This window comes from Pleurodeles waltl, chromosome 6, assembly GCF_031143425.1.
Source record: "Pleurodeles waltl isolate 20211129_DDA chromosome 6, aPleWal1.hap1.20221129, whole genome shotgun sequence".
Lineage (NCBI taxonomy): Eukaryota > Metazoa > Chordata > Amphibia > Caudata > Salamandridae > Pleurodeles > Pleurodeles waltl.
The window spans coordinates 242,639,922-242,663,856 of NC_090445.1; the positions used below are offsets into that span (position 1 = coordinate 242,639,922).

The 23,935-nt window shown below is 47.0% G+C and overlaps 1 protein-coding gene across 9 annotated transcripts in view; it reads left to right on the forward strand.

Annotated features, from left to right (window-relative positions):
- TANC2 (tetratricopeptide repeat, ankyrin repeat and coiled-coil containing 2) overlaps positions 1-23,935 on the forward strand; it is a 1,999,198-nt gene that overhangs the window by 1,762,564 nt on the left and 212,699 nt on the right. For all 9 annotated transcript variants that reach the window (XM_069238000.1, XM_069237998.1, XM_069238005.1 and 6 more), the window contains 3 exons: positions 20,370-20,503; positions 20,623-20,746; positions 22,562-22,737. In XM_069238000.1, the coding sequence (XP_069094101.1) occupies positions 20,370-20,503; positions 20,623-20,746; positions 22,562-22,737 (434 nt within the window). The remainder of the gene's footprint in view (positions 1-20,369; positions 20,504-20,622; positions 20,747-22,561; positions 22,738-23,935) is intronic.

Sequence of the window (23,935 nt, forward strand, 5' to 3'; positions counted from 1 at the left end):
ACAGATCAAAACACTGACAGAATCCATGGATGGCAGGCTTTTGAGTGTCCTTGCAAAGAAAGGTGGCTATATTGGTCACTGATTTGTTTTTGTTTTGTTTTTGAATGTCAGAAATGTATATTTGTGAATGTTGAGATGTTATATTGGTTTCAATGGTAATAATAAGTAATTGAAATGGGTATATATTTTTTTTTGTTAAGTTGCCTAATAATTATGCACAGTAATAGTCACCTGCACACACAGATATCCCCCTAACATAGCTAAAACTAAAAACAAACTAAAAACTACTTCCAAAAATATTCAGCTTTGATATTAATGAGTTTTTTGGGTTCATTGAGAACATGATTGTTGTTCAATAATAAAATTAATCCTCAAAAATACAACTTGCCTAATAATTCTGCACTCCCTGTACACTATGGGCAAAATTATATGGTAAAGTGTGATGCCAAATGCAGCTCTGACAATTTCAATAAATCTCCACTCCCTGTGGCTATGAATTTTTCTTTGACTCTGCTCCTAATTAGATTCAGCCTATGAATCAGCCTACAGGTCCACATTAATTTCCCTGCTGGAGGATCACATGCCTCACCATGAAATAGGGCCATTAGCCAGTAAATAGGCCTACTCCTGGACAGGAGAGGAGAGGAAAGAACCTGCATGTGCTAATTACTTTTCAAACTGCACCTGAACTGTGAAGGCTCAACTCCACTGACACAAAGGATGGTAGCCAGACCTCTGGAGCCCGTCAATGGAGGGGCTTCTGTTTGACGTTTTGGTGGTAAGACAGCTGTGCCAGTTAAGGGCAGGACTTAGGCTGCCTGAGAAGGTCTTCAAACAGATCACGTATCTGACACAGACTACTAGCCACAGATTCCTTACCTCAGAATATTTCCCAGGCATCATATTAGATTTGCAAATCTTGAGCAGTACCCCTCCACCCTAATAGGTAGCGTCAAACAACTTTGCATTAGAATCATAGGTGTCTAAAGTGACGTGCTCAATGCCAATATCGTTGTCACCCCAGTGTGCTGACTTCAGTTTGTGTTCATTTCTTTCTGCGCCAGCAGCACAGATCTGGAAGAGCTGACCTCGTCATTTTTTGACTGCTTTTCTTAATGTTTTGTGAACTTTTTTTTTTTTTCTATTTTAGCGTTCTGCTCCCAGTGTGCCTAGGGATCTACCCTAAAAAATCCTGTCGGTTTTAAAACCTGTGGTGACAAATTTCTCGAACCAATCCCTACCCCCACCAATCTGGTTTGCTTGTGGTGTCTGGAGCCAGACCTTGACTCCAGAGCCTGTCCTGACTGCTGCACTGCGAATCAGAAGGCAATTCCGGAGAGGGCAGTGAAGCTTCTGGCAGCTCAACATCTGGTGACTCAGCATTGCTCCAGGTCTCTGTCATGTGGAAGGTCCTGGGCCCACTCTTGGATTTGTTCCATTTTGGTCACCATTTCGGTCGAAGTTGTTGTCGGAGTAGTCCCACAAACACAAGAAGACCTGGAAATCGAAGTGCTCTTCTACTTCCCAGTCCAAGTCAACAGATTAGGTGAAGGAATGACTCCACAAGTCTAGGCCTTGCTCCTGCACTCCACCTGTGAATGCTGAGTCTACTTAGAACCTCCTTGAATTTCCCTAACCTGGTGTGTTCCCCACCTAACTCGAGGTTGTATGAGACCATGCACCCCATATTTGGGTGACAGGACCCCTCTGTAGCACCTTTGAGCCCCACAGGTTTGAGAGGTGCCCTGACTGCATTTTCCTTGAGCGGGTTCAACCTTGGCACTATCCAGGCTCTCTGGATCCATCCTTGGTTACAGACTGGCCACTGTTGTGAATCTACAACCTTTACTGGGGTTTGGTCTTGTGGCTCTGTTCCTGGTGCCACTGCCACCCTTTGGCACCACTGACCCCATAGTCATTCCTAACTCTGATATGGAGCCGGATTGACGTCACTCAACACCAACACCAACTGGAACCACCAGCTGGAACCAGACCATCGGAGACAATGTATCTTTTCTTTGATAGGCCATGTGGAGAGTATGACTGAGGTGGATCTGAGGATCCATATGGTTACCCTGATCCCCTTGAAGAACCTTTGGCCGAAGATAATTGGTGTGAGGTCCTGACTGATGCCATTGGTCTGTATACCTCACCAGACACTGAACTGGTCCCTTCTCCTAGTATGGCCTTTCTATGGTGGTGGTACGGATAGCAGCTGAGGTCCTTGACCTCATGCTACCCTCAGTAGAAGTCGAGAACAAGTCTTGATGAAGGTGCTTTAAACGGGTGTCCCATGCAGAACTCGTCCTGCCCCCCCCCTCTGATGTCCTGCTCAAGCCGGAGCCAAGCCCTTCATGGGCACTCCTGTGCACAGGATGATTGCATGCTGCCACATCCCGCTCCCTGGGCCCCAGCTTTCCTTTCCCAGCATCTCACTCCTGAGAGCCTGGTGCTCCAAGGGAATCCAAGAGGTTGAATACCTTCATGAAGAGTATTTTCTTTTCCACAAGCCTTTCACTGTGGTTGGTGAACACCACTTGCCACTCAGGCTGATTCTGCCACAGTGTGTGGGATTCGGTTGCGCAAGTGCTGCCCATGGTCTCCGAGGAGGCCTGAGCCATCCCTGGCCAGTGGCAGGGATGAAGCAGAGTTCACAATACGATTTGGTCTGGACACGAAAGGCTCGCTGGGCAGGGCCGTTGCTTCATTGGTGGTACTCTGTCGCCATGCCTGCCTGAGATTGACTGGCTTCTAGGGGGACGTCCATGAATCCCTTATGGACATTCCCTTCAATGGTACTCACCTGTTTGGCAACAAGGCTGACTAGGCGCTGGGACTCCTCACCCCACGCCAGCCGGGCTCTTTCTTTCTCTCCTTCCATAGCAACAGAGCCACCACAGACAACAGGTTTCGTAGTCTTTCCGTGCCCATCGCTCCCACAAGTCCCTTGGTAACCAAGACCAGAGATCTGCCCAGTCCGCTTGAAACTCCCCATCCCCGCACATGAGCGGTATCCTCAAATCCCCTTTAGTATGTCTTCATAATAACAGGTAGTATCAGTCACTACCTGGACTAAAGGCAAGCCATTACTTTGGACAAGTGGGTACTCCAGATTGTCCAGCGGTGTTACATCCTTCCACTCCTAGAGACCCTGCTTCCAAAGTCCTCATATTGGCTAACGGTGGACCACCTTGCCTTGTTAAGCCACAACGTGCAGGCTGTTCTGACCAAAGGAGCCATTGAGAGGCTGCTGACATCAGAAGTCAGTCATGGTTGCTTTTTCCGGTGCCCAAGAAGGACAGAGGCCTTCCTGAGGAAAGAGAAATTCAAGATGTTAACATTTGTTCAGGCCCTGTCTGGTTTGGACCTTGGAGACTGACTGGTGACATTGGATCTGCAGGACGCCTATTTTCACATCCCTGTCCTGCAGGTTTATTGGTGTTACCTGCAGTTCATAATGGGCCAGGAGCATTCCCAGTTCACTGCTCTCCTTTGATCTCATCAGTGCCCATCGGTTGTTCGCACAGGTGATTGTCATGGTTGCAGCTCACCTGTGGGGGTCAGGGGTCTCAGTCTTGCCCTTCCTCAACAATTACCTGCTCAAGGCAGGCTCACCCCGGCAGTTGTCATCCACCTTCAGACTATGGCAGACCTCCTCCACTCACTATCAACTGTTACTATCACTATCAACTTGCCTAACTCACACCTGACTCCTTCTCTGATGCTCCTTTTCATTGGAGTCATTCTGGACACAATGCAATTCCGCACCTACCCTCTGGAGCAGAATGTCTAGGATCCCAATGATTCAACCTCAGTCCTGGATTTCAGTGAGACTGACTGAGACTGCCGGGCCTGGCGGCCTGCTGCATTCTACTGGTGAAGGACTCTCGATAGCATATGGGAATTCTGCAGTGACCTCTGAAGTTCCACTGCAGAGGAATCTCTCTGACCTGGTCCAGATTTTGAGAGAGACTGCAAGAGATTTGCAGTAGTAGTTACAGGACCACAATTGGGTCAGTGGCAGTCCTTTCTCCCTTCCCCACCCAGATGTGACAGTGGTGACCATCTGGGAGAGGTGGAGATCAAAGGCTTCTTTCCTCCGGAGGAGACTGTTCCACGGCAATTTTTTGAAGTTGAGGGTGATTCACTTGGCATTGAAAGCTTTCCTGCCTTCATCAAAGGAAAGCTGGTCCAGGTGTTCATGGACAACACTACTGCCATGTACTACAGCAAGCAGGGTGGAGTGGGGCCGTGGTCCCTGTGCCAGGAGGCTCTTCACCTCTGGACATGGCTGGCACTTTAGGGCATTTTTCTGGTCGTAAAAACACCCAGTGCGATCTCTAAAACTCAGGGGCAGACAAACTAAGCTGTTGATGCCTCACAGACCACAAATGGCCTCTGCATCCAGAAATAGCTCAAGGTCTCTTTCAGGATAGTGATGATCCTTGGGTAGAGACATTTGCCACCACAGATAATTTGCAAATGTCAGCATTTCTGTTCACCGGAGTTTCCAAATTAACTTTCGCTCAGAGATACTTTTTGGTTAGACTTTGTGCCAATACCTCTCCTCCCCAGATTTCCTCAAGAAGATTAGAACCGACTGGGAGCAGATTATCCTGGTGGCTCCGGATTGGGCAAGAAGAGTATGGTATCCAGAACTCCTGAGCATGTGCACTTATCTTCCAGTCAGGCTGTACTTTCAGGAGGATCTCCTGTCACAGCAACAAGGCAGGGTCCTGCACCTGAACCTGCGCACACCCCACCATAATGCATGGAGACTAAACGGATGCAGTTGGGTCTTCGACCTTCCTCCTGAGGTCTGTGACGTCATCTGGCAGCCTGGCATCCATCAACAAATATGCCTGCCTTTGGGACACGTTGTAACTTGGTGCACTGAGAAACTCATTAAATTCACTTTCTGCACCACTGTCCGAAGTGTTGTTGTTTATTTTGCCCTTAGTCCTGCACGCCTTGCTCTGGGCACAGTTAATGGGTATCAGTGTGCCATCTTGACTTTTTGTGGTTGCTGGATCAACCTTCCCTGATTAAGTCATGGGTGGTGACACTTTTCCTGAAAGGCCGTCCGCATGTTTCCTCCTACACCTTTCATTATGCTCCACTGGTACCTTAATTTGGTTCTAACATATCTGATGTGCTCTCCATTTGAATCCATGCATATCTCTCCTTTCAGTCTTTTGGCAATAAAAACATCTTCCTGATACGATCACATCAGCCAGGAGAGTCAGTGATCTTAGACTCTTTCTGTCCAACCTCCATATACCAGCTTCTTCCCAGACAAACCGGTTCTCTGAACCCGTGCCTCCTTTTTGCAGAAGGTTGTGACATCCTTTAAAGTTAGGCAAACGTTCTGCCGACTTTATTTGCTCCACTTCATTTCTCCAAGAAAGAGGAATGCCTCCACCTCCTGCACCATAAGAGGGCAATGTCCTTCTATATAGACTATACAAAGGAACATTGGGTGGATTCTTTGTATGGTTCACTGGATCAAAAAAGGGAACAGCAGTGCAGAAACGGGCTGCAGGCTGCTACATGGGCATCTTTGTCCTTGTTTAGAAAACAATATTGCCTTGACGGTCAGGTTTGGTCCTAAAGGACTTTTGGTCTGAGCCAATTGCAGATCTTCACCCGGGAAGGCATTGCTTTGGAAGCTATTGTAAGGCAAGTAATCTTTATCTAGAAGGCTGTATTAGATGAACAAGTAACTAACTTTGATAACACCTTATCTTGTGGAGGCTCCATCTAGCCACAGATTCCTCACCAACCACCCTATCCTTCCTGTTCTCTGACCTGGCTTGCTTCACCTAAAAAAAGGTCCTCAGAATCTGCATGGCTCTACCTCTGGCACAGAAACAGTCATGGACTGAAGTTATAGCATTCTTGGGTGGCGCCTATGTAGGCACCATGCAGGTCTTTTCTGGCACAGAGGAGACCTATGACACAAATACAGATGTTCAGTGTCACCTACTGGTGTGCATGGACACTGTTCAAGATTTTCCGGGTCCAGTCTGACTCCTGGGAAATATTGTAAGGTAAGGAATCTGTGGCTGGATAGAGTTTCTACCTTATAAGGCATTACCTTGTTCAACAGCGCTGTCTTGGAAGTATCCAAAATGCTGTGCAGGAGGGTTGGGGAAGAGGTGCCTAGCTTATGGAACTTTCTACTCCCACTTGAAAACCTCTGACAAGAGAGAAAACAGTCTGGACGTGGCTGCAGCAATGCCAGAGGAATAACCAGGTGGAAGGGAGGAGACACCTAACCCCTACTGCAAATATGGATACAATTACTACTGACTTCAGTTGACACCTAGTGATTAGGATGTGTTTCTCCGGGGCCTGTGTTGCTGGCCTCCCACAAACACACACACACCTTACCCTCTGGGGGACAGAAAAGGGATAGACCTGCTGAGGAGGACTTTGGAGGTTTCCCCTGATCTTCTGTGGACTGTACCTGTTTGTGTGTGACCTCTAAAAGGAGGAGGCCACTGACTCATGCAGTCACACAGGTGCCTTGCAATCTGTTGGGATGCCTTAGGATTTGGGGAGTGCAGGCAGGAACGGCATTGTGCCTGGACGTGCAGGAGTACTGCCAAGGAAGACCCCAGGCCAAGAAAGGAGCCAAGAGGCAGGTCCTGTGTAAGGAGGGAGCACACAAAGGGCGAGCTCCAACAGAAATATAACATTTTAAAGACCAGGAGTCTGGAAGACACTAGTTCAGGTGGATAGGGACGACCACCAGGAGTAAAATGACACCAAGATCACCCACAAGATCATCCACAACAGCCCAACAGGGCCTGAGGATACTTGGATAGAAGTGTGCCCTTCACCAACCACCCCCATCTCCCGGGACCGAGTCTGGCCAAACCTCAAGTATCATCTCTTTGAAGATTTTGTAAAACACCCAGCAATGCCCACGGCCCCATGTGTCTGCTGGGGATGGTGTCAGGATGGGGGCATGCATGGATTCCCTTCCCACAAGTGCTTTCGTCCCCAGGAGGCCTTGTTTTCAGGTACCAATGCAAAAAGTGCTGCTGCACTCATTAATCCTCTTCTCTGGTTGGTGGAACCTCTCTGAGTACTGAAGAACACAAAGGACTCTACTGACCATGTTCAAGGTATTATTGGGTTCCCTCCCCTGCTTCCTGTGTGTGTGTGGGGGGGGGGGCAGGGGGGGGGGGGGTGGCGGCAGCCAACATAGCCAGCTCTGCCAGCCTTGTCCCACATGTGCAGGAATAGAGGCAGTTGAGAAGTATAAAAGCCTGCTGCTGTCCTGGCTTCCCAAAATTTTGGGCTGGAAGCTGGGTGAGCAGAAATGGGTTCCCTGCACAGCTCCAAGCCACGTGCCAGATACATAGGAGTTGCAGGAGCACCCGGTCTTAAAAAAAGAAAAGGATGATGCAGTGTCAGGCTACAATGAAAAAAAAGAAATGAATGTTGAAAACATGGCCTCCAGACAGCGAGCCGTTTAGGCCGAACAGCTGAGTTATGTTCCCCATACACCCTTGGGAGAACTCCAAGGTTCACAGATTTATATCTCATTGATTCCCTAGACAAGGCAGGGGCACCACCAACAGAGTACCAACACGTTTGAGGAGCTGTCAGAAGTGCAATTGGAAAAAAAATAATGCATTCTATTTATTTCAATTTAAAATTCTTGATTGATAATGACACCGTAATCAAAGAAATCTTTATCTGTCTTATCGAAGAGTATGAATATGCTTAATGAGCATTGACAGTTATGAAATGAAGATCAGTGTAAGATGGTACCATCTGTAGTGATTTTAATGGTATTCTATTGGTTTATTATAACATATTTTTGCTTTTAGTAATGTGGTGACACCCTGACAAACCCAGTAGGTCTGCCTTTTGACAAATACACCCCATTGTACTGTGTCTAATGTATGTAGGGGAATTATGTTTATAGTGTTCAGGGCTCGCTAGGGGTGGAACTGTTCAAAGAGTCTTACTATATGTATTTGCACATGCTCTGGTGTATATAATTGTAAATGCATAGTATTGAGTAGTGTGTGTGTGTGTGTGTGTGTGTAATGAAGAAGTACTTCTCTTCGGTCATGCTCTTTCTGATATAGCCTCTGATTCCTTTTGAATTTTCCCGAGTTGTCAGACTGGATCTGAAAACGTTTGAGCAGTACCTCTGCGCAGGTTTGTAGCACCATGAGGCTTTGCACTGATAGTGTTCTGCTCTGGAAATAATGTGCAGGTACTGTATAGGCACCACTCCCACACGCTGACGTCAGTTGCTTTTGAAGCTGTCTGTGCACCCAGATGCAGAGCCCCAACAACAAACTGGCTTTGACCAGTGCGCAGATTCCTAGATTTGAGATCTTATTACCGGATAGTCTAATCACAGAACAGGGAGGATAGGAGAGTCTGTGATGAATCTGCAGCTAGTCTCTACTAGAAAGAGTGTTCCTGAGGTTAAGTAACTTGTTCTTCTGATAGAGACATCTAACTGCAGATTCTTCACCTTATGAATAGATTCCAAAGCTGTAGCTACTTGGAGATGGGTATGTGAATGGGCTCAAACCAGAAAGTCCTGGCAGACCAAGCAGGCAAAATGCCCCTCTCAGCAAAGCTGAATGTTCAGACAGTAGTTGTAAGGAAATGCCTTCCTTAGCATGGTTACCCCCTAACTGTTTGCCTTTTGTTGATGCCAGTTGTGTTTGAAAGTGTGCTGGGACACCATCCCCCAGCACCAGTGTTCTTTCCCTAAACTGTACCTTTGTTCCCACAATTGGCACAGCCCTGGCACACAGATAAGTCCTTGTAAATGGTACCCCTGGTACCAAGGGCCCTGTGGCCAAGGACGGTCTCTAAGGGCTGCAGCATGTATTATGCAACCCTGGGGACCCCTCACTCAGCACATGCACACTGCCTCACAGCTTGTGTGTGCTGGTGGGGAGAACATGACTAAGTCGACATGGCACTCCCCTCAGGGTGCCATGCGCACATCCCACTGCCTGTGGCATAGGTAAGACACTGCTGTAGCAGGCCTTACAGCCCAAAGGCAGGGTGCACTATACCACAGGTGAGGGCATAGTTGCATGAGCACTATTCCCCTACAGTGTCTAAGCCAAACCTTAGACATTGTAAGTGCAGGGTAGCCATACAGAGTATATGGTCTGGGAGTCTTGTCAGTTACAAACTCCACAGTTCCATAATGGCTACACTGAAATCTGGGAAGTTTGGTATCAAACTTCGCAGCTCAATAAATGCACATTGATGCCAGTGGGGATTTTTATTGCAAAATACACCCAGAGGGCATCTTAGAGATACCCCCTGAATACCAGTCCGACTCCTAGTGCTAGGCTGACCAGTTTCTGCCAGCCTGCCACAACCAGATGCGTTTCTGGCCACATGGGGTAAGTGCCTTTGTCAGTCTGTGGCCAGGAACAAAGCCTGCACTGGGCGGAAGTACTTCTCACCTCCCCCTGCAGGAACTGTGATACCTGGCGGTGAGTGTCAAAGGCTTCTTCTTTTATTTCAGCACCCCAGGACATCCCAGCTAGTGGAGATGCCTGCCCCTCCAGACACAGCCCCCCTTTTGGCGGCAAGTCCAGAGGAGATGAGAAAAACAAGGAGGCGTCACCCACCAGTCAGGACAGCCCCTAATGTTCCCTGAGCTGAGGTGACCCCTGCCTTCAGAAATCCTCATCTTGAGTTTGGAGGATTCCCCAAATAGGAATAGGGTTGTGCCCCCCTCCCCTCAGGGAGGACGCACAAAGAGGGTGTAGCCACCCTTAAGGACAGTAGCCATTGGCTGGTGCCCCCCTGACCTAAACACATCCCTAAATTTAGTGTTTAGGGATGACCCTGAACCCAGGAAATGAGATTCCTGAAATCTGAAGAAAGAAGAAGGACTGCTGATCTGAAAGCCCCGCAAAGAAGACAGAGACACCAATTGACTTGGCCCCAGCCCTACCGGCCTGTCTCCAGGCTCAAAGAACCTGCACAGCAACGCATCCAACTGGACCATCGACCTCTGAGGACTGTCCTGCACCTAAAGGACCAAGAAACTCCTGAGAACAGCGGCACTGTTCAGAAACTGCAACAACTTTGCAACTTTGAAACAACTTTAAAGAGGCTCTCAGTTCCCGCCAGAAGCGTGCGTCTTCACACTCTGCACCAACACCCCTGGCTCGAGTCCAGGACAACAAACACCACAGAGAGGACTCCCAGCCGACTCCACCGACGTGGACACCCTGAGTCGACCCCCCTGCAGCCCTACAGCGACGCCTGCAGAGAGGATCCAAAGGCTCCCCCTGACCGCGACTGCCTGGTATCAAAGGAACCTGACGCCTGGACCAAGCACTGCACCCGCAGCTCCCAGGACCGAGATGAACCACCTACCAGTGCAGGAGTGACCAGCAGGTGGCCCTCATCCCTGCCCAGTCGGTGGCTGGCCTGAGATGCCCCCCTGTGCCCTGCCTGCATCGCCTAAGTGACCCCCGGATCCCTCCATTGCTTTCTATAGCAAACCAGACGCCTGCTTTGCCTACTGCGCCCGGCCACCCCTGTGGCCACTGAGGGTGTGTTTTGTGGGTTTGTGTGTATCCCCCCCGTGCTTTACAAAACCCCCCCCTGGTCTGCTCCCCGAGGACGCGGTACTTTACTGTAAGCAGACTAGGACCAGAGCACCCCTGTTCTGCACCTGACCGGCCCTGTGTTGCTGGTGCTGTGGCCTTGGGGTTGCCTTGAACCCCCAACGGTGTGCTGCCTATGGCCAGGAGACTGACTGTGTAAGTGCTTTACTTACCTGAGAAACCTAACCAAACTTACCTCCCCCAGGAACTGTTGATTTTTTGCACTGTGTCCACTTTTAAAATAGCTTATTGCCATTTTAACCAAAACTGTCTCTACTGCTGTTTTAAATCAAAGTTCTATACTTGCCTGTGTGAAGTATCTTGCATTTTCAAATCTTGAATCTTGTGGTTCTAAATTAAATTAAGAAAATATATGTTTCTATATAAAACCTATTGGCCTGGAGTTAGGTCTTTGAGTGTGTGTTCCTCCTTTATTGCCTGTGTTTGTATAACAAATGCTTAACACTACCCTCTGAAAAGCCTACTGCTTAACCACACTACCACCAAATAAAGCATTAGTATTATCTAATTTTGCCACTACCAACCATGATCCGGCGAGAGCTAATCTGGCTATTTTTTGCCCGAATTCAACCGTTTTGTCATAGTTTTTTGTGTACAACTTTGGTGCGTCGAGATGTCCCCGAAGACCAGGTTCAAGCCTTGTGAGGACTGCCATTGGACGTTGTAAGTGACGGATCCTCATCGCATTTGTCTGTGGTGCCTCAAGCGCGACCACAACCCGAAGTCGTGCTCCAAGTGTCAGGCCATGCACCTGAAAGCTTTGAGGGAGCGGTCCCTAAAGTTAATGGCGGCCGGGCAATCGACTCCGCGTAGGTCCCGGTGTCGCTCAAGAGGAAGGTCTCGAGATGGGTCACGGAGTCATCACAACCCGTCTTCTTTGAAGTCCTCGGGTCAAGTTAAGAAGAAAAAGAAGTCCCATCGCTCTCCCACTTCCACGCACTAGGCCTCCGTCCTTGGAGCCTGCATCTGGGTTGACTCCGTGCTTCCCTGAGTTTCCCGGAGCGACCCCTGCCCAACTGAAGGAGTTGTATGAGGCCATGCGCCTCATCTTTGGGCCGGCCGACCCCGATACAGCGCCTTCGGGCCCAAGGGGTTCGGCTGAGAAGCGTTCGGGTTCCGCACCGGCGGCTTTGGCCCCAGCCACCGTGGTCGCCTATGGATCCGCGTGCGGATCCGCACTGACGCTGGTCGCACCTTCAAGACCTTTCCCGGCGCCGGGTCGATTGACGACGCTCCTGATGTCGGTAGTGCCCACTATCGACGTCGACCCAATTCTTATCCCTGCCGACTGGGAGTCGGAGTGGCGTCGGCTGACACCATCGGCTTCGGTGGGCCCTATTCACCAGAGGTCAGATTCGGACTCTTTTTCCTATGGGTACAAATACGGGGAAGAATTGGACGGGTCCCTACAATGGACTGGGCACAGGATTTGGCCGAAGCCAGTGGTCGGGATACTTCTCCTGAGGCTGACATGCTGTCTCCTCCTACCGTGGCTATGGCGGAGGGAGCTACTTACAGTATGGTGGTCAGTAGGGCAGCTGAGGTCCTTGAGCTACCTACTGTGGAAGACAGGTCTAATCTCCTGACAGAGGTGCTTCAGCCTTGGGCTTCTCCTTCAGAACCCCTTCTCCCATTCAATGAGGCCCTCACTGATGTCCTTTTGGGTACATGGTCCAAACCCAACACAGGGGCTCCTGTGAACAGGACTATCGCTCGCCGCCATCGGCCCGCGCCGCACAACCCAAAATTCCTGTCCCAACACCCTACACCTGAGAGTCTTGTAATCCAGGCTTCCTCTTGTTCTGGAGCATTCCCTTCTGCACCCCTGGATAGGGAATCCAAAAGGCTGGGACAATTTGACAAAAAATTGTTTTGTTCCTCCAGCCTCGCAGTGCGGTCTGTGAACACCGCATGTCTTTTGGGCCGTTATATCCACTCCCTGTGGGATACGGTTCCGCAAGTCCTGCCGCAGATACCGGAGGAGGCCCGTGCTATCGTTTCCCAAGCAGTGAAAGATGGAAGAGACGCAACAAAGTTCACTGTCCGTTGTGGGCTGGATACAACCGACTCTCTGGGCAGATCGGTTGCGACGACAGTGGCCTTACGGTGCCACGCCTGGTTACGCACTTCTGGCTTCTCTGGGAATGTCCAACAGTCACTCATGGACATGCCCTTTGATGGCACCTGTCTCTTCGGAGACAAAGCGGACTCGGCCTTGGAGAGATTCAAGGATTCCTGGGCTACGGCTCTGTCCCTTGGTCTTTCCTCCGCCACACGCCCACCACAGTCCGCTTTTCGTCCCTTTTGTGGACACGGAAGGGGCGCCCTGTCGTGTCATCTGCCCAGCCACCGTGCCACACACGCTGGACAGCCTATGCTTGGCTGAGGATGCGGAATCCCACGTGGCCGTGGGCCAAGGAATCAGAGGTCTGCCCAGTCCACCTCTGCCCACACTGCAGCCTCCATAGCCTCCTAGTCTGTCCCCTCACTACCACCCAATTGGTGGCAGGATCAGCCATCACCTGCCCCACTGGGAACATATCACCACAGACGGGTGGGTTTTGCAGATCATTCAGAAGGGCTACTCCCTCCCTTTCGAATCTGCACCACCAGACGTGCCACCTTCCATCATCTTACGGAGGATCATTTGGTGCTTCTCCACCAGGAAGTCACGGCTCTCTTGGCCAAGGAAGCTATAAAAGGGTCCCTGTGCCAGAAGTAGGTCGTGGTTGTTATGCTCGCCACTTTCTGATTCCAAAGAAGGACAAGGGCTTACGTCCTATCCTAGACCTTCGGGACCTGAACTACTTCCTCAAGAACAAGAAATCCAAAATGCTCACCCTGGCACAGGTACTTTCTGCCTTGGACCCAGGAGACTGGATGGTAGCGTTGGACTTACAGGATGCCTATTTCCACATACCCATCCTGCCTGCTCACAGGCATTACCTACGATTCGTGGTAGGTCACGAGCACTATCAGTTTACCGTGCTCCCTTTCGGCCTTACCAGCTCCCCTCGGGGGTTCACGAAAGTGATGGCGGTGGTTGCAGCTCAACTGTTCTAGTTAGGGGTCTCAGTCTTCTCCTACCTTGACGGCTGGCTGTTGAAGGCACCTTTGCCCCAGACAGTTGTCTCCCACTTTCAGACTACGGTGAACCTCCTGCACCAGCTGGGGTTTTCTATAAACGTGCCGAAGTCACACCTGACTCCCTCTCAGAAGCTGCCTTTCATTGGAGCTGTTCTGGACACAGTGCAATTTCGGGCTTATCCTCCCGACAAGCGAGTTCAAGACATTCAGGCTATGATTGCGATCTTTCAGCCTCGGTCTTGGGTTTCAGTGAGACTGACTCTGAGGCTGCAGGGCCTCATGGACTCCTGCATCCTGCTAGTAACACATGCCAGATGGTATATGTGGGCTCTGCAGTGGGACCTGAAGTTCCAGTGGGTGCAGCATCAGGGAAATCTCTCCGACGTGGTCCAGATCTCGGAGGGGACTACGAAAGACCTGCAGTGGTGGCTTTCGAATCTAAATTGGGTCAACGGCAGATCTCTCTATGGTGACAGATGCGTCACTTCTAGGTTGGGGAGGCCACATGGGGGAGGCGGAGATCAGAGCCCTTTGGTCTCCGGCGGAGTCGGGACTCCACATAAATATGCTGGAGCTCTGGGCGATTAGGCTTGCGTTAAAAGCATTCCTTCCCTCTCTCAAAGGGGAAAGTGGTGCAAGTGTTCACGGACAACACTACCGCTATGTGGTACTCCAACAAACAAGGCCGGGTAGGGTCCTGGACCCTTTGTCAGGAGGCACTGCGCCTCTGGACATGGCTGGAACATCAGGGCATTACCCTGATCGTTCAACATCTGGCGGGCTCTCTCAACGCCAGAGCAGACAAAGTCAGACGCCGACGCACAGTCAATCATGAATGGCGTCTCCATCCAGAGGTGGCGCAAGGTCTCTTTCTCAAGTGGGGAGAGCTTGGTTAGATCTGTTCGCCTCCGCAGAGAACGCGCAATGTCAGCTCTTTTACGTGTTGGAGTTTCCAAGGCGGCACTCCCTCGGAAACGCTTTTCGTCTCGAGTGGAGCTCTGGCCTCCTTAATGCCTTCCCGCCTATCCCTCTTCTGCCCAGAGTTCTTAAGAAAATCAAGAACGACCGGGCCCAAGTCATCTTGTTGGCTCCGGACTGGGCTCGAAGAGTGTGGTATCCAGAGCTATTGAGCATGTCCATCGATCCTCCACTCAGACTGCTTCTTCAGGCGGATCTTCTGTCGCAGCAACAGGGGACGGTTCTCCACCCGAACCTGTCCAACCTCTGCCTTCATGCGTCGAGATTGAGCGGCAACAGTTGACGGCATACGCCCTTCTATCCGAAGTCTATAATGTTACCTTGGCAGCCAGGCGTCCATCGACTAAAACTGCCTGTCGTTGGAATAAATTTGTGGCATGGTGTACCAGCAAATCTGTTGACCCCCCTTTCTGCCCCTCTGTCAGAGGTTCTTCTGTTCCTTCTTTTGTTTAGCCCAGCAGGGCTCTGCTTTGGGCACCCTTAAAGGGTATTTGACTGCCATTTCCGCCTTTCTTAGGCTTCCTGATCAGCCTTCACTCTTTAAATCTCCTATTGTGAGTAGGTTCTTAAAAGGGCTCACCCACTTATTTCTTCCCACTCCGTTCATCATGCCTCAGTGGAATCTTAATCTTGTATTTACTTACTTGATGTTTACCCCCTTTGAGCCAATGCATAATTGTCCCTTGTGGCTCCTCACATTCAAAACTGTCTTTCTGGTCGCTATCACCTCTGCTCGCAGGGTGAGTGAGCTTCAGGCCCTTTCTTCAAAGCCTCCATACTTGTCTGTACACCCTGACAAAGTGGTGTTACGCACTAGAGCTTCCTTCCTTCCTAAGGTTGTTGCACGTTTCATGTAGGCCAGTCCATCACTTTGCCTATCTTCTACTCACCCCGCATCCTTCCCATGAGGAGGAGAGACTCCACCCTCTGGACCCAAAAAGAGCGTTGGAGTTCTACCTCAATCGTACTAAAGATTTCTGGGTGGACGATCAACTCTTTGTTGGCTATGTGGGTGCGAAGAAAGGGAAGGCGGTGCAAAAGCGTACCATCTCTTGATGGGTGCTTCTTTGCATCAAACTGTGCTACGCTTTGGCTAAAAAGCAACCTCCTGAAGGCTTGGGTGCTCATTGTACCAGAGCAGCTGCTGCTTCCACTGCGTTAGCACGCGGAGTTCCTCTCCTGGATATCTGCCAGGCAGCTATGTGGGCATCCCTGCACACGTTTGCTAAGCATTACTGCCTGGATAGTCAGGTCCGTCGAGACGGCTACTTTGGTCGTTCGGTTCTGCAGGACTTTCTATTATGATCTTGGTTCACAGCCCACCACCGAGGATGGCATTGCTTGGGTATCTATTCTAAGGTAAGGAATCTGCAACTAGAAGTCTCTATCAGATGTACAAGTTACTTACCTTCGGTAACAAAATAGCTGGTAGAGACATATTCCGGTTGCAGATTCCTTACCGCCCACCCATCCTTCCCGCTTGCAAACTGATTTCTAGGGACAGGGATTCCCACTTTCAGGTCCTTAGCTCAGGCCCACCAATTTCCAAAGGGTGTGGGAATAGCGCCCCAGGAGACAGCTGGCATTTACAGATCGAGGCCAAGCTGGTGGATGAGAAGGCTCTCTTACCCCACATCTCCACTTGTTTTGACTTGCTGTTGAGAAATAGTTGGGAATGTTTATCAGGGTAGTCCTACTGGTAGAGGCTTGCACCATCAAGCTCTCAAGGAAGGGGTACTAAGATAAATATACAGGGTCAACCTGGGCAAGATGGTGGTATTGCACACTTTTGCGGTTGACTGGTGAGCCAGAGCAAGGTTTGCCCCATGATCCCATTAAGTGAATGCTTGCTTTGGCTGAATGACTTCTGTCAGAACATTGGTCTTGACCTTCAAGGTGGGGAGTTGGAGGTCAAAGCCTTCTGCTGTCCTGCTTATTACCATAGCGTAAGAAACACTCTTACCATTGGCAGGGGCAGGAGGTGAGATGAACCCTGACTCAGAGGAGGAATCATGGCTGCTACCCTCCTACAGGTCACCAGGCCAATTCTCCTTGTGATATGGCTGTCCAGACTCATCACTTGCATCATAGTCATTGTCCTAATTCGTGTGGAACATGGAATGCAGGGTGTGCATTTGTCTTTATGGAGGCAGCAGATCCAGTGGAGGGACGGGTTCCTCTACAGCAGGGTTGTGCAAAATCAGTCCTGAGGAGCCGGGTCCATGCTAGATTTTTAGCATATCCACATTTAAAAACAAGATGTTTCAGAATTCTACATTTTTCTAAATGTGTTGAACAACTCTTGTAACTTCTGCATCTTGAATAGGACTGAACTGCCGATTTTGACCAGTCTCATTGTAGAGTCTTCAGGTGCTTGAAAATGTAGTTTCACCTTGCAGTCTTATATGGTCTTTGAGTTCATTGAGACACAGCCACTGCAGACCTTAGAGTCATGACTCAAGCCTAGACACCACAAGCGAATCCGATGAGGATCTGTCACACACATTTGGTTGAGGCAGTCCTTCCAGAGCTTCAAATCTGTCATTTTGGGAGGTGACATTTCCTTTGCACACTGAAATTAAATTCTAAATTGAGATGAGGGTCTCAAAGAAACGCAAGGTACCCCTGAATCCGTGACTGTTGGCGCATAATGAACAGAACCAATGTCAGCACATAAGGTGCTGCCTAGAAAGCACCACAAGCCATTTCCAGAGTGGAACAGCATCATTGCGGAGCTGCACTGCACCACCTGCTAGTGCGCAGAGTTACTGCTTAAATGTGTCTGGATTCAGTCTGACTCTTGGAGAATATTCAAAGGCAGGTAATCTGCAGCTAAAAGACTTAATCAGGAAAAGTACCTTTCCTTTTTTAATAAGTAACAGCACAGACTAGACACTGATTTATCAGGTGGTATATGTTGTATGCCTGCTGGTTAGGATACTATCCCTCACAAGGCCTTGGACTGCTCAGCGTTACTACCCTGAGGTAGTCAAGTCCTCCAACGAGGTACTGGGTTCCCAGTAGATGGAAGGTTGCAGACTTATTACTTGGGAAGGACTTGCTTCCTACGTTACTAATAATTCACTTTCTTGCACCAATAACCCGCAAACATAAATAATTCTTCATGATCAAAGTGGCAGTCACACTTTTCAATTCTGTGAGTTCCCACATGGCCTCAGATCAGCTCCTAGATTTTTGAACGAAAAGTTACTTATCTACAACTTCATCAGTTAGGGCTCATCTTGGTGTTTATATCACCAAGTGTATTTGTACATAGATCACTGGTTGGACAGAGATCCGTCTGTCCATTCCACATGAAACTCAGACCCTGTACCAAGCTCTTCAACAAGGCAGGACTCACTCTGAAAAAGAACAAGTCACCCAAGCAACCAACATGAAAAATTCAGTTTCTAAGTGCTCAAATGGAGGCAAGCAATGCCAAAGTATGTCCTTCGTAAGACAAACAAGTTGCTCTCAGCACATTAGCAGAACAACTACAAAAGCAAACACAAGTAAAAGTAAGCTTGCTGAAATATCCTTTCTGTAGGCTGCCTTACTGTATGCGCCTAATCTCATTCTGTTAATTATTAATGTGCCTGATTCCATAACAATTTTACAAATAGTGGGCTCAGACACCAGCCTCTTTCGACCAGGGTATGATGTCACTTCCAGAATGAAAGCAGTGCTTTCATGGAGGATGTCAGCAATAGGTCTATCATTGCTCCTGCTCATTCATACATTCACATACACACCCTCCCCCCTTCCTGAATAGAGGCTCACTCAGAAATACCCTATTAATGCTGCAATACTTTCTCCTCTTGTGCTAGACATATGAGGTGAGTTGGACTCTGGTAGGGGTGAGGCCGAGGGCACTCATTTTACAAGCAACCAATCTGAAATGTGCTGTCTTTAGTTAGTTAGAGCCTGATTTTATATAAGTACCAATAACTAAAGTGGCTCTCATACAAGGTTAGGCACAGGATAAAAAGGTGTAAAAGTGATTTATTTAATCAAGTTCAAATTTATGTGTAGATCGCAGAAGTCTGGTGGAAGAGTTCAGGGCAGAAAGAAGAGTTGCAAAGATAGCCAAACAGGAAAGGGCTCTTTGGTAATTGTATGTCTCTTTCACAAGCTAACGAGGACCCCACAACTATCCTATGAGGCGGCAATGTGAAAACATTACATAGCAAACTATTCTTAATCAACATTGCTAATTTAGGAAGTATCCTATACTGACCAAATCATTGCTTCATTATTGTGCAGTGCATCCTAAAATGGTAAATGTAATCCCTTTTCCATTCATTAATTTCAGCTCAACCTTTAAACCCCCTTTTTTTGTAGGTCTGGCCTTCGAGGCAGCTTTTGTTGTTTTTCTTGACTATTGTTTTTCTAGACACATTGATTCATAGCACACATATAAATAAAGGCTTTCATCAACAGATCTCAACCACTGGTCTGCTGAATTGCCACTCACATTTTTCCATCCATCCCAGCATACATCATAGGGCAGTGCGTCTTATTTATTTTTATAATAACTTTAAATACTGATTATTTATTTTGCCTGCACTTTAGGACAAAGGGTATGGCGGTTTTACTGCCCAATTCCTATTTATAGTTGCTATTATAAAGTGTTTAAGAGACAGTGTAACTTCCTGAAACGTGAGTGCTTGGATATTTATTCTTATCTCTTTAGCTAACCATAATAATAACAAAATGCAAGCCACAACTGCAGGCTTTTATTTAAAAACATAAGTAGTAAAAAAGCAACATCAGGGATTGTTTTAAATTTAAAATGTTTATTACGAGTATATGGTGAACACAAGTAGGTGGTGCAATATATATATATATGTATATATTTTACAAAGTCAGAGGCTTGCAATAAGAAATAAAAGAATAACCATTGTAGTTGGTTTCTCGAAGCCAGACTCACCGTATTATCTATAATAAATACAAATAAAAACAACAATGCTCTTTCCCCTTCTGTGAATAGGGACTTGGACATTTCACTGTGGATTCAGAAAGGCATGGATGAATACATAAAAATGTACTACAGGATTACTGCTTACTGTACTTAGACATGCTATTGCGAATCTGCTCCAGTATATTTAAACCTAAAAAATGTTCATCTTGTCAGAATTGACCAGAGTTGAACATTGTCTGGTTTAAACAGCAGTTAGCTTTATTTGCCACATTCTTATCTGATACATGGAAAAATTGTCATCAATGCAGGAGTGACAAGAGTTAGTAACTCTTCATTGAGTGATATATACTGGCATTATGTTGGTGCCTCACCACTCATGGGATGGGAACACAAGATAGGAAATGGGAAGATAATTCTGTGAATGACTTGCCCTTACTGAAGACGGGTACCTCTCTACTCCCCAAGTTTACCTTCTGAGAGTTATGCAGACTGATAAACTTGCTCCAGCAAGCATGTGGCTGGTATGTGGTTTTATAGATTTGTAACACTTGAATGCATATCATTGTAGTCCTTAGGTTAAGGTCAGACGTAACATACATAACAAGTTTCCCTGTGACAAAGGGCATCAAGTTAGTCAAGCACTGTTCTTTTATTGCCATCCTACTTTTTTCTTCCTTTGTTATATTTTTACTTCATTGTTTTACTCATGTTCTTAATCCTTGTATCTCTTTTTTACTCAGCTTTAACAGCTGCTGCTGGGCGGGGGAAGCTGGAGGTTTGTCGACTACTTTTGGAGCAAGGGGCTGCTGTGGCCCAGCCAAACCGTCGTGGTGTAGTTCCTCTGTTCAGCGCTGTTCGTCAGGGTCATTGGCAGGTGAGGATTCACACTGGCCTCTTCTCTGCCTTTGTTTTTCAAACTTTTTAAAATAACACTTCCTTCATGATAACTAAGTTGTAAGTTGTGTGTATTCTCTCAATTTTGTACCTTTGCAGATTGTAGACCTATTACTTACACATGGTGCAGATGTGAACATGGCCGACAAGCAGGGTCGAACTCCACTAATGATGGCAGCCTCAGAAGGACATCTCGGCACAGTTGAATTTCTACTGGCACAAGGTTCGTTCTTTCTGAAAAATGTAATATTTTATGTTGCATATTGTGAGAAAATGGTAGAGAGCAGTAGTTGTCAACTAATTTTAGTATAGTTTGATTTCCTTTTGTATTCATGAGAGCATAGGAAATCAGGAGACTGGAGCTTGTCTTAAGAACCTTTTTCAGGTCATTAGAGCCAAGTGCTGAATAATAAGCTTGAGTCCTTTGACTGCATACTAAGAGAAGAAGACCGACCTGTGACCCCTTCCTAGGCAACAGTAAGCAAATAAATAATCTAAACTATTATTATATAAGATGCTGAACACTGTGATATGCTTTTGGTACTCTAGCCCAGACACATTTATAAGTTAAATATTGGGTCAGTTGTGCTTTGGTGTAACGAGATGTAGAGCATCAGTCTTATCCAGGACCAGACTGTTAGTTAAGTTAGTGAAGAATGTACCTAAGAAACATGGCCTGGGAAAAGCTGGGCTTTAACAGCTTGAATTGTGGTGATAATGGTAGCCCATTATTGAAAGAGGCGTGTAATCAATGTGTTGTGGGGATGAAATGAGTGTATAGATGGAGCTGGCTATGTGCATTTTAGTAGCCCACCCCTAGTTTGCCTTCCTACTTTTCTATCTTTGTGACAGTGAGTCTGCACTTGATTACATCATTTCTGCTCTCTTTTGTTACGGAACTAGTACACCTTGTGCACTGATGCAACGCTACTGTTACTAGAGCGTATTCATATTAAGTGTCATTGATTTGATGACAATGTTTACAAAACTTCATTAAAAAAATGAGTGCATAGATAAACAGTGGCCTGTAGCAGCAATTCTATAGTAGGTTCTTCAGGTTTGCAGTGCTTACATGTTGCTGTCATTAGAAAAGAGTTGCAGTTTGACCTCCCAAGAAGTACCCGTAAATGTGTGATATTGGAGGGTGCAGCGAGAGGGATTAAGCCAGAATTATTTTGAGGATTTATAAAAGAGCATTGCTTAGCTTATAAGAGATCTCCCTAGAACCGTCCAGATTGAACCTGTTCCCTTCAAATTGAGATATCTGTGTCCAAAGCACCAGCCACTCAACAGATGTATCCAACAGCACTTTTGTTCATTCATGTGGGATGAAACCATAAGTTTATCTTGCTGGTAACCTCATATAACGTGTTTTAATTCTTCACCAGTTTTTTAACAGTAATATAGCTTGAGTTGGAAGCCAGACTATTAAGCCCCATAGATTTGAGGAGCGCTATTTCAAACTGAGTACAAGCCAGTTTTGCCCTGCTTCCAGATATACAATGAAGGCTCACTGCTGAGACTCCCACTTCCTACTAGGCTTAGTGCAGGTGTTGCAGGTAGCACAGAACGGGTACAAAGAGTGTCAAGAAACAGTTTTTGTTGCAAGTTGAGCCCTTAATTGGTCCCTTTAAACAAACAAAAGAGCTCTATCAACATGCCCACAACTTCGCGTTTTCATAAATGTGTTATATTAATATACAACAGTAAAATCAGTTATTCATCGAACGTGGCTGATTAGTGTGAAGATAAACTGTGTAAATTTATACATACTGTGCTGTTTGTTTGATCAGGAGAGTGCATTTCGCAGATATTGTGCTTTGTAAAGTTTTTGCAAAAAGAAAATTTTTGTTTGCAATTGCTGAGGATTACTTATGCCAGGAGCAAATCACACCAGTCTCACATCGCCCTTTGGGATATGATGGTGAAGTGTTAGTGTGAGAAGTCCAGGCATGTCTATAATGGGAGTTCCCTTTACAATCACTGTGCATGCTTCTCTTATGGGCTCATATTTGATTGCCATGGATCATCCTTACAGGTGCTTCAATTGCCCTCATTGATAAAGAAGGGCTGACTTCTTTGAGCTGGGCCTGTCTGAAAGGCCATCTGTCTGTCGTGCGCTCGCTGGTGGAGAATGGGGCTGCAACGGACCACGCTGATAAGAATGGGCGCACCCCCCTAGACCTTGCGGCCTTCTACGGTGATGCTGAAGTGGTGAGTGTTTTCACAAGTTATCTTAACAATATCTTAAAACATTGATAGCCTGTTTGAGGAGTTAGTTCTTTAGTGATGATTAATGAATTATTAATGAAATTCGAATGTTTGGAATTAATAATGTTGCATTGAATATCTTGGACTCATTGCAGTTCTCTTCACCTTAGGTATGAAAGTCGAGTACAGATTTATTGTTCAGTTGATAAATACCATTACAATAGAAATCACATAAGATATCGTAAACACCGATTAAAAATATTCTGATAAATCTAAATTCTTGTTTTAGAATTAAGAGCCATATGTACAGACTCTTTTTTGCGATTCAGTAATCTATTTACCGGATTGCAAAAATGGTTTGTGAGTCGCAATTAGAAATGAGTGTTCCCTTCCTAATTGCGAGTCGTAGTGCGATGTAGGATTGTTTTGTGACCGTGAATGCAGTCACAAAACAATAGCAGTTAGCACCAATTTCAAATTGGTGCTATCCCATTCTCAAACGTCAAGGGGTCCTCTTTGTGAATGGTAGCAAAAATACTTTTAATTTTTGTTTTTGAAATGCAGGCCTTTTTCCTTTAAGGAAAACGGGCTGCATTTAAAAAAAAAAAAGAAAGAAAAAAAACTGCTTTTTTTTAAAGCAGTCACAGACATGGTGGCTGCTGTCTCCAGCAGGCCACCGTCCCTGTGAGTGCAGCCGTTCCCAATGGGGTCGCAAATTGCGACCTACCTCATGAATATTAATGAGGTATGTCATTTGTGACCCCATTGGGAATCACAGTGTAAAGTACACTGTTGTAGATATGGTTTTGCGACTCGCAAATGAGGCGCAAATTGCAAGTCGCAAAACTCTGGGTCGTACATCTGGCCCTAAGGTTTGAATCAACAAACTAGTCAGAAAACTTTCTCCTAATTTTAATAAAAAAAATATTCATACAAATGATTCTCATCTATGCCATCCCTAGATTAATTTAACCTTAGGTGTCCTTTGTACATTCATTACAATTATCACTGGATTTTGGTGTACTCCTGTAAAAATTTAACATTATCATATTATGTATTCATAAAGCCCAGGTGTAAGCAAGTTTCGGGTGCTCATATCATACATCAGGGCATAGTAGATGTTGTTATGAATAAAACAAGCTACAGCAACGTCACACATACTGAAAAGGTGGATTGGTTACTTAGGACCTGATTTAAAGTT